The 12,094-nt window shown below is 35.4% G+C and overlaps 1 protein-coding gene across 1 annotated transcript in view; it reads right to left on the reverse strand.

Annotated features, from left to right (window-relative positions):
• Positions 1-5,478: 5,478 nt before the first annotated feature.
• LOC140159061 (homologous-pairing protein 2 homolog) overlaps positions 5,479-12,094 on the reverse strand; it is a 104,535-nt gene continuing 97,919 nt past the window's right edge. The window contains exons 4-8 of the mRNA XM_072182391.1: positions 11,377-11,488; positions 10,407-10,477; positions 9,364-9,492; positions 8,904-8,963; positions 5,479-6,913 (exon numbers count right to left, since the gene is read on the reverse strand). Coding sequence (XP_072038492.1) covers positions 6,857-6,913; positions 8,904-8,963; positions 9,364-9,492; positions 10,407-10,477; positions 11,377-11,488 — 429 coding nt within the window. The 3' untranslated portion in view covers positions 5,479-6,856. The remainder of the gene's footprint in view (positions 6,914-8,903; positions 8,964-9,363; positions 9,493-10,406; positions 10,478-11,376; positions 11,489-12,094) is intronic.

The following is a 12,094-nucleotide window of genomic DNA, read 5'->3' on the forward strand; positions in this document are numbered from 1 at the left end:
AATAGAATCAATGTTTAATTCAACTTTTGTTTTCACAAATCAATCATTCCAAAATTATGTCAAAACTGTTGGAAGCCTGTATTTTTTTACACCATATAATTTTATGCAAAGTTCTTCCAATAGTTGAAATGAGTTACTTTTGTTATTAATGAAATTTTTGTTTTTTAAAAATACCTAATGAGTATGATGCAGAAATATGTATTTTAAATCAACGCCAAACATGTTGTTGGATAAGGTGCTGGTTATATATTAGTGTATGAAAGATTTGGTTAGAAACCAACATGAAGATGTAGGCTTATACATCACACCAGTGTTATGATTAGGCCAAAAAAAATAATGGTTCGTCTCCAAGCTCACAAGTGTTTTTTTTTGTTTTGTTTTTATTCCCGACTTTTTTCATGGTATTTGGAGAAAAATATATGAATTTCGCTGAATTTTCTGGAAAAACTAAAAAAATATTTTTTGTAATAAAAAAATTCTGCATTTCTTTTTTTTTCCAAATCTCACGATTTTACAAATGTGCGCGCGGGCTTTGAGACAAACCTCTTTTTTTTTTGGCCTTAGATGTCAGGTAAGGCATTGCCTATAATGGGGTATTCATTCTATTTGAAATACACACCCCCTCTGGAAGATGAGTGTGCTATCTCAATTTCAGTTGAACTATACAGTTATATCAGATTCAACCCATCGTGGGAAGTTTTTCCAACAAATCCAGGCTGCCGGTCAATCAACTGCCAATCATGCATAGCGTGATATGCATGATCGCCCACTAGCCTGAATTTGTTTGAAAAACGTTCCACGATGGGTTGAATCTGCTATAATCCAGCTGGATTTTTTTTGCCTGCTTTAATGTTACAATTCAGCTGAAAATTGGAAAATGTTGAGAACCAGTTGGATTTGACCAAATTTAGGAAATTTTGTGTGGATTTTTAAAAATCTTTCACACATTTTGCACTGTTAAAAGAGTTTCATTTGTAGGATTGTTACAGATGATTCTAGTGTGGAGGATGGGATTTGTCTATCAAAAATTCACCAATTTTGCACTGTTTTTAATGAAAGATTGGAATGGCTAAAACTGTTGAAATTTCAAAATCTTCTTCAAGGGGTGTGTTTTTTAAACAGAATAGCCTAATGATGAGTCCTGTGCATGTGGAATATATCAAAACTACATTATTTAATTATTATTGGTAGCACTATCTATATCTTGTTGAAGCACTTCAGAGAGCCAGAAGATAAAATATGTGCAAAATATTGTATGCATTGCTTTTGGGCTGTTAAAATCAAAATTTAAACAAAATATATAGAACATTAATTTATATATATATGAAAATCAGCACAGTTGCTGGTATATTGTACATGGTAGCTGTGCTATCCAGAGACAGTCAGTCCAGTGTGACAGATGGGTAGGTAGTATTTGGCTATAAAACCAGATGCTATTGAGAATAATTTTTCATGATTTGTTGCAATATTCTTGCACTTTTACCCCAATCATACGTCTGGCTGTGATATGCTGACCTATGACCATGTGAACATTTCATGGTTATATTAAAAGTAGCATGTGGTATTGTTAAGGGGGTACTACACCCCTGCCCAATTTTGTGCCTATTTTTGCATTTTTCTCAAAAAATATAGAGCATTGATGACAAGTAAGATATGTATATTATAGGGGCAATGACTACAACTACATACTGCACTGGACATTTTATTTCAGCACAGACAACAGTTGTGGAGTTACAGTCAAAAATGAGGGAAAACCAATATCTACTTGCCTTGAGTTGCTGAATTTTCAGTGCAGTAGTTATAGTCCTTGCCGCTAGTATAATATACATATCTCACTTGTCACCAATGCGCTATAATTTTTGAGAAAAATGCAAAAATAGGTACAAAATTGGCCAGGGGTGTAGTACTCCCTTAATTGGTTTACATACCTGCATACACTGACAAATCAATTTGCCATCGTAGAGAATGTCATGCCTTAGATACTGGTTCACGCTTGGTTTGCACACCCGTTAGCAATCCATTAACTTGGTGTTGTGATCATTTTGATCGTATTTCCGAACACAGAATAACATAGAGCAGTTGACCAGGCAACGATCAATTTTTAAATCACACAACGACTTAGATTTGTGTAGTAATCTCTACATAAGAACTTTTTCCATTGTGTAGATTGTGAATGTTATTTTGTAAGTAAAAACAGGGAGATATTTATTGGCTTTCACATTTGATTATCGCTGCCATATATATATTATAGCATCAATATAATTTACAGACATTATTATATATGCAAATATGTAATTCATATTTATTTTCAAAATGTATCAATTAAGTATTATAGCAATGCTCAGATACTTGCCACACTTGATACTTGATATGCAAGACAAATTATTATTGTTATTTTTCAAAGGGCTATACAGTCATTTAGTTCCGACACCAGAAACGCAAGACCAACTTATATCAATATTTTGTTAGAATATATAATTTGTGGTTTAAAGACTTGTTTTCTCGACATTCAAACCACCAAATTGGTTAAAAAGGTTATGCACACAAACAACATTATGTAATTCTAGGTTTCTAATGGTATACAATTCAACTTTTTTGGAAGGGATGAGGCTGTGCCCCTTTAAGATGAGTTTTTTTATTTTTTTAGTTGTAAACTTTTAACTAAACTCTGAATGAGCAAACTTGACCTCTAAAAATGTTCAATTACAGAAAACTGAGATGTAAATATCAAATGTAATTTAAATCATATCGTTATGAATTCGGCAGAGTGACGAATCGAGCATTTTGAGCAAAATGAGTTACTGTATGCTTGTGATTATGTATCAGGCGATCTTTCATTTCCACCAAAAATTAATGATAAATCTTACTTCCGACGTAGATATTGAAATTGTGATTTGGACGAATCGCGCCTAAGTGCGATTAATAGATTTGACCAAAAGACGAATCGTATACTTAGCTGTACAAAACAGGTTGATAAATTGTATAGTATAGCTGGAAACTCAGATTTTTTTATATAACATGTCATATAATGTTATTGTTGATACCAATGGGTAGCTATAGGTATCTTCTATTCAGTGAGAGCAAAATAAGTACAAACATTCCCCACATGATATCGCTATGACGTAATTATGTCAGAGCGCCGTCGCAAAATTGGGAAATCACAGAAAATTATACACAAAATATAGGCCAATATTTTTATATCTACTCTAAAATTCTTGATTTCAACTGGAGTTTTCACTAAATATTACGGGGATGACTAATTATAACTTATATACCAAGTTTAGGAGCTATAGCCTTAGTCAAACCAGCAATTTTAACATAAAATCCCCAAATCAAGGATGAGTGCTATAGTTTACACGTAGTTGAATGCGGATTCGTCCTCGTATACAACTCTTTATGAGAGGTTGACACTTTTGGATTTAGCATAAAGCCGAATAGCTGTAAATACCTGTTTTGAGGGAAATATCGATTGTTTCAGAAGTTGCGAATATTGCAAAAAAATAGGGTACATTTACTTCTATAATATACATTTCAAATGAGTGCTCACGAATGTTCTCATATTTTAGAAGGGCCGATGGAATGGTACCAATATTTTCAAACGTCGTTTACTCAGAACAGCGATTTTACGGATTCGTCACTCTGCCGTATTCATAACGATATACCCGCATGAAGAATTTATGAAAATTTCAAAACATCTATCTATGCATGATTATCATTATGTGACCAAAATTGCAGATTCAACCAATGGTTGGTTATATAGCAAAATTTGAAGTCTAAACAAGCAGACATTCCAAATTACTCTGGGGTTACAATGTGTGCACTCATACACTTGTTATAAACATACAACACTGGTTATTCTTTTATTATACACTAAGCCAAAAAAGAAACTTATAATTTTTCACAAGGTCATATCTTAAAATCCTCTCCATAAAAATGAACAAAAATTGCACACAGGATTACTTCAATACTCTACTCTAAACACTGGTCAGTAACCAAACAGTTGTCCAACTGACACAACAGTAAAATTCACTGACACGGAACAGCTTCCGGGATAACATTCACAGGCGAATAATTGGAACCCAGCCAAAGATATCTGTTGCGCTGTGAATGTGGTCCAGGAAGGTGTTGCATGTCAGTGCATTTTGCTGTTGTGTCAGTTGGACAACTGCATTGTTAGTGACATGTGTTTAGAGTAGAGTATTGAGGCAATCCTGTGTGTAATTTTGTTATACAGGATTTTAAGATATGACCTTTTGAAAAATTATAAGTTTCTTTTTTGGCTTAGTATATGTATATCCTGAAGATCTTTCTCTTGAATGTAATTTTGAGTATTTAAGCAGGTAGTACATGTTTACTAGTACATGGTGCTCAAGTAAGTTACAAAACACAGATTTGAAATTAGTTTCCATGCACCCACAGTTTATTTGTATGGGCTTAATCAGGGAAGGTGGTATTCGAATATAAAAGCGATACTCATGCTTGTAAATCGTGACTCTCAAAGCAGAGCCTAAATGGTGTAACTGAATTTCCTACCCTAAATGGCATAACTGTAAACATTTAATACCTAAATCGTGTAACCGTTTCCCTCTAAATGGCGTAACATTGCATTTTGAATCCAGGGGTGTGAGAGGCCTCGTACAAAAAAAGAGGAAAATTACTAAAAAAAGCTGAAAAACAGCATAAATTCAGGGTAAAACTCCTAATATGGGCTGAAAATTAAAAAACAATGTAAATTTTAGCATAAATAAAAACTCTCACACCCCTGTGAATCTATGTGACATTGATGGCAAAAAAGAGACCATAAATGTTGATATGGATGAAAATGGACCACCAAGGGCCGGTTTCTTGAAGCATGATTAGTCCTATATACCTGTGCTCACAATTTCATATCACACATCACATAGAAAGATAAATCAATAAAATGGATCTACATTGGTAGGGCTAGCCTAAGCTTCTGGCTTAGGCCGATTTCTTGAAGTTTCTGTTTCCTAATCGGCAAAAAACGTTGACACCACTGTATGATTGAATTATGCTATTAACACATATGCATAGCACTTTAATATGCGAGTAACACTCTGGGGCTTAAGCACACAGGAATCACAACTGCCGACATAGTAACTTTTCACTGTATTCAATACGAGTACATTTATTACAAACATTTTATGCAATAACCAATGATAATGTATAAAAACAAGGTGGAAGGACCATGTAAATGTAAACTTTATTTTTGTATTTGGTAAATTCATTGTGCATATTTTGTACAATGTTTCATATTGGTCAGTAATTAAAATGGCTGAAATTTAATCTTTGAATAAGTGGGCTTTGATTAGCTGATTGAATCGAGCACATCGTACGCACACCCCTATGGAACATATGACTTTAATCTCCCACACAGGGGCTGCAGAATTCAGAAGGAGTTATCCATTCAGGTAACCTCATTTGAAATTCACACTCCCTGTGTTTAATTAGGTCATTAATTAGGTCATGCCTTGGTGTTTGGATTTCAACCAGAATAGCACATTGCATCATATACATTGGGGCAGCTAATTTATGTGCAAAAGCAACTTCCACAACGAACATTTTATCGCCAATGAAAGAGAGATGGGCATTCACTTTTTATATACAGGCTGTTCTTTTCACTGGGATTGTCAATTGATTTTTCAGAAAGAATCAAATAATAACATTGGATATATCCAGTTTATGTTTCTTTCTTCTCAAATTATGCTCTTAATTATTGGGTAACATTATTAAAATGTACAACTTTGTTTATTTCCAACTCCAATTACATACAAATATGTATTACTTTGGCAGTAAAATATTAATTATTATGGTGAATTAATTATATCAAGGATGTGAATGGTTTATTTTTATGCAATAAAATAAATGAATATAACATATTTTTCAGTTGTCTACTTTCTTTTTGCATTCCTTTGAATTGAGTGAATTCAAACTGATCAAAAGGTTCCAACAAAACTGATTGTCAAATGAACTTTTTTGTTTTGGAACACCTGTTCATCAGGGTACTTTTTTCCATGTTGATAGCAAATTAGTACAGAAAATTGAAATGGTAGAAATGCGTTGAGCTATTCCATTTAAAATTCACAATCCTCCTGTGGAAGATTTTGGAAATATCTTCCATAGGGGGAGTATGAATTTCAAATAGAATGAACACATTAGCAGCTCCATATGAAACCCACCCTCTCTGAGTGGAAGATTCAGGTTGAATCTTTCTCAGCGGTATTATGAAATTAAAATGGAGCTGCAAAATGTGATTATTCCATTTAAAATTCATACTCCCCTATGGAAGATATTCCCAAAATCTTCCACAGGGGAAGTGTGAATTTTAAATGGAATAAAACCCATTGTGGGAAGTGTAAAACACCTTCACCCATACTTCTGTTGTTTCAATTTGACCACTATGGACATTCACTGAAGAATTACACATAATTCTTTCATCTGGAATGCTTGGTCCCATCATGGTCTGATAAAATGAAGAGCTTATATCGAAACAGTGTTAAGCCAACAACCACATGTTTCTCATTTCCCCGTGTGATATAATCACAATTAGTTTGACATTAGCAACAATGAGTTGTACCATCAACAAGTCATTATTTACCACAACGATGCTGGTTAACAGTATATGCAGACTATTGTTATCATTTGGGAATCAAAGGCCTCGCACAGTATTGTTACTGTGCATCCATCCACTGTTTGCTTTGTAATGGTGCATCCAACTGAAATTATAATACCTATAGCATCACAAGCCATTGCAATCAGAAACATGTGTCTGTGTAACAAGCAGTTGTGTAACATATTTTTTCTTGGATTTGTAACATCAGTAGTGCCTCACTAAACATCAACAGCTGGGTATAACTGCACTGTATTCTTCATCAGTCTCAAGTCCTATGTCCTCCTGAAAGGAAAATAGAACATTACAAATATCTGAGTGAGCATTTGTTTATATATGCACCTGCTCCAAGAGGGTCCTCCTAAAAGGAAAATAGAACATTACAAATATATGAGTGAGCATTTGTTTATATATGCACCTGCTCCAAGAGGGTCCTCCTAAAAGGAAAATAAAACATTACAAATATCTGAGTGAGCATTTGTTTATATATATGCACCTGCTCCAAGAGGGTCCTCCTAAAAGGAAAATAGAACATTACAAATATATGAGTGAGTATTTGTTTATATATATGCACTTGCTCCAAGAGGGTCCTCCTAAAAGGAAAATAGAACATTACAAATATATGAGTGAGTATTTGTTTATATATATGCACTTGCTCCAAGAGGGTCCTCCAAAAAGGAAAATATAACATTACAAATATCTGAGTGAGTATTTGTTTATATATATGCACCTGCTCCAAGAGGGTCCTCCTAAAAGGAAAATAGAACATTACAAATATATGAGTGAGTATTTGTTTATATATATGCACTTGCTCCAAGAGGGTCCTCCAAAAGGAAAATATAACATTACAAATATCTGAGTGAGTATTTGTTTATATATATGCACTTGCTCCAAGAGGGTCCTCCTATAAGGAAATTATAACATTACAAATATCTGAGTGAGTATTTGTTTATATATGCACCTGCTCCAAGAGGGTCCTCCTAAAAGGAAAATAGAACTTACAAATATCTGAGTGAGCATTTGTTTATATATGCGCCTGCTCCAAGAGGGTCCTCCTAAAAGGAAAATAGAAGATTACAAATACATGAGTGAGCATTTGTTTATATATGCACCTGCTCCAAGAGGGTCCTCCTAAAAGGAAAATAGAAGATTACAAATACATGAGTGAGCATTTGTTTATATATGCACCTGCTCCAAGAGGGTCCTCCTAAAAGGAAAATAGAACATTACAAATATCTGAGTGAGCATTTGTTTATATATATGCACCTGCTCCAAGAGGGTCCTCCTAAAAGGAAAATAGAAGATTACAAATACATGAGTGAGCATTTGTTTATATATGCACCTGCTCCAAGAGGGTCCTCCTAAAAGGAAAATAGAACATTACAAATATCTGAGTGAGCATTTGTTTATATATATGCACCTGCTCCAAGAGGGTCCTCCTAAAAGGAAAATAGAACATTACAAATATATGAGTGAGCATTTGTTTATATATGCACCTGCTCCAAGAGGGTCCTCCTAAAAGGAAAATAGAAGATTAAAAATATCTGAGTGAGCATTTGTTTATATATGCACCTGTTCCAAGAGGGACACTGAGTCATCAACTCTACCAATTTTCACCTTGGCAAGTCGGTTATGTCAGTGTGCATATCAGTGGGCACAGCAAATTATGAGCATTCACTCAAAATCCCTGATGTTTTTAAAGATGACGTATAGATAGATATGCACATAAAACCGTTGACGTCACTGCAGGGTTCCCGGCATTTCACAAAAACAAAATGAGTCGTTTAATTTGTTGTTAATATTGATTTTGAGATACAGCCAATAATAGTGTTGAACTTGCCTTGTGTTTTATTGTTCTGACGGACACTAAAATAACCATATCTCTGGAACCGTAAGTCGAATTGTGATTGAGTTTTCATCAAAATAAAGCTCTAAAAATGGTGCATACAATGAACTTAAAAATTGAATTTTGATCTTGCTCGACATATGACTCCTTTTGCTTGATCGCATCACATATAGATGAGTTGACTTCTGACGTCAATGCCTGTTAGTATGCGCAGGCATCATCACAATTTCCATTGTTTTTTGCCTTGCAGTATGCGCGCGCATCATATTATACTCAGGGCTCGTGTTTTTAAAAAAAACTCCCGCCACATCACAATAAGGCTATTGAACAGTGTACTGGTTGCATGGGGTTCACTCAAGCATATCGATATACCAGTCCGTTGCCTTTGTTGATAAACATTGAGGTAACCTCATCTATAGATATACTTACAAAGAGTTGTTTCTTGGTCTTTGGGTATCCCTCCAAGATAGCATTGACAACATCTGTTGCCTGGAAAAGAAAATAGTATACAAATATTAAATGTCTATGAGTACAATGGTAAGAATATTTTCATGAGGTGATATGGACAGTTCCATTCAACAAGGCTTTCCAGGTTACCCAGAGGCCTGGACATCAACTGACAAGCGCATAACACACATGCAATACGAAAATAATACCTTTAGATTAAAATCTTCCTCTCTTCTCCAGTGTGCATCTGTGGCTCAACTGGCAGAGCGTCGTGCTAGTAACAGGAAGGTCTCCAGTTCGAATCCGCCAGATGCACTGTTTTTTGTTTTGTTTTTTCAATGTTTATGTGCGCTGGCTACTCTGGGCAAAGATTAAAAGTTGTTCACACATGCAATATGTATTTCAATCCTGGTTACAAAGTTGTAGAGCCTGCACAACCTACCATACGTTTCCTTTTCCTCCATTCTTTGACAAATGTTTTCTGGTTGGTATATATCCTGTCTTTCTCTTCTGGTGACACATGGTTGGTGGCTGACTGGATCTTGTCAATACGTTTTTGCTTCTGTTCACACTGAAACAAGAAAAAGATCAAACCCTTTATTCAACGAAGACTGTTGGACATTCTTAATGCGAGTATGCGAGTATGAAATTCTGTATTTTACCAAGTGAAATTTTACATGTGAATCCTAGAATGCACTTGTCATAAACAGTATCATTGTTATAATATACATATAAGCAATATTATGATAATACCGTAAAACCATGTCCACAAGCATAGGGTGTTTTTGGTACGTTAGTATGCCAATACAAAAGATTGATCTTACAATAACACTTGTTTGTATATGTTTGTATCTGTAATTTATTTGCTCAAATATCACAATGTTATAATTTTGTCGATAGATGGCGCCTGGATTAATTAGCTTTCATCAAAAGCACTCTATATGCTTGCAAACGAGGTTTTACGGTAGCAAGGGTCTTTGCTGTTTGATCTTGTTGCATCTTGCACCAAAAATCACCCATACAAAGAAACTACTAGCCTAGCTTACCAACAGGCACAACATTTTGCCAGTGAATGGTTTGTCCCTGACAGAAGCCCCTCCTCCCTTTTGAAATACAAATCCCATGCATGTTTACAGCTACACTACCAAGATTACTATTGCTGCTGACCCAGGGGTACACTCCTGCCCAGCTACTTTGTGGCTACTCTGGGAAACCAGTGCTGTACCAACTCAGTACCAGTGTGTGTACTGTATAATGTGCTTCCAATGTGTGTACCAACATGGAGTACCAATGAAGTAGCTGGGCAGCAGTGTACCTCTGGGGCAGCAGCAATAGAAATCTGGTAGTATACTTAAGAACAGTTTACTCCGTATGTCCACCTGCAAGTTGACTGGCAAGCACGTAACTCACCAAGGAAATGCAGCACACATTACACAACTAACACTGCACTGATATTTACACTCAAGATGCAACTCAAAACATTACCTGTGTTGTAACATCTTCTAATCTTTTCTTTGCTTCCTCTGTGGTTAGAGCTGAGTTCAGCATATGGAGTTCTGAAAATAAGAAGCCACACACCAACAAGCAATAACAGATTTAAAAGCTGCGTTTGCAATACGAAAATAAATCGTCGAGTTGAAAGTGAAAATTTGCCGTTATTTAGTAATATTTTCGGGAATGTTTCTGGCATGGCCCTTAATCTTAGCCACTAGAAGTTTAAAACAATGTTCTTATAATTATATTCTAAAACAGCAACTTGAAGTGGGTGGCGCACATACAGATGTGCTGAAATACAGTCTGAACAATCATTACCATTACCTACAGGGTGATCTACACAAATGTTGAGGCATAAATATAAGGTTCCTTGAAATATTATTAGGTTCCTTAAGGTATAAAATTCAAATAACACACATGTAGTATCCTTACTTTATGCAATTAAGATAATCATGCAACAGGTTTCACATACACACTGAACAGGCAACCCACTCGCTAGTTATGAGATAACACCATCACACATAAATCCAGTCGCACAAAATAAACCTGATCAAACTATACCAAATGTGTCCACTTGTCAATCAGTAGGCCTAGATTTTACAGTGGTGACCAGTATGAAGGATAAAGGGACCTGCTGAATGATCAAGCCAATCAAACAAAATGCTAATAATAAGGCCTGATGCCAAATTTATTTGGAAGACATAGGGAGAGAACCACAATTGGCTATCTCCCAAATTATGTTGCAAGAAATTATGAGCTGTCAAATTTATCTAAGTTGGAAGCTATTGGACAGTCAGGACATTACATAAAAACAACAATCTTCTAATTTTGAACTATAAGAGATAGAATTTCTGTGTTGAAACAAATGATAATTTTTAAAATGATGGACTCCAATTATAGAGAAACCCCACAGTGGACATGATCAATTCAGGAGTAAACACTTGTAATGAAGAGTATATACCTCTTTCCTGTGTTTTGCATGTAGTTCTTGATGTAACAAGTTTATCATTGAGTTCTTTGATGCGTACATCCATGGACTTCAACTCGCTGTCAGCAACATCTGGAAATTGACTCTGTCATGTAAACATAAACAAACAAACAAAACATGAAATTGTGCAAAAGACCTTAGGGGAGGCATGCCATTGAGACAAGAGATTTCGGTTGTCCTAATCATTGGAAAAGGCTAAAGCGTAATCTTGTTGTATCATCATTCAAGCGACACAATTCATCTCTCATTTTTCTAACGATAACAGTGCTGAGCATACCCTATAACAGGGGTTCTCAATTATATCTATTGGGCTGTGTGCCATGGAGGGCCAAACTCATTTCAAAGATTAGTGTTTGAGGGTCAAATACAGATTGTTTTTCAATGTTCACTGCATATTTCAGAAATGTTCAAGTACCAACCATAAATGGTTGGCGGGCCAGATCTGCCGCTTATTGAGAACCAAATCATCTGGGTTGGGCACATCATTGAAATGCTACATAAAGAAAAAAGTTTTTCTGTGTGCACACGTTTGTACAGAAAAAATCTTTTTGTTCCTCGCTTTTTTTTAAAATTCTTCAAGACAGCAGCGTAGCCAAGCTTTTAGCTGGGGGGGGGGGGGGGGGCTTGGGGGGCAAAGCCAAATTTTTGTCCCCATTTGTCACATTTTCGTCCCATTTTTAGTCATTTTAAT

The sequence above is a fragment of the Amphiura filiformis genome, chromosome 8 (genome assembly GCF_039555335.1).
Source record: "Amphiura filiformis chromosome 8, Afil_fr2py, whole genome shotgun sequence".
Taxonomy (NCBI): domain Eukaryota; kingdom Metazoa; phylum Echinodermata; class Ophiuroidea; order Amphilepidida; family Amphiuridae; genus Amphiura; species Amphiura filiformis.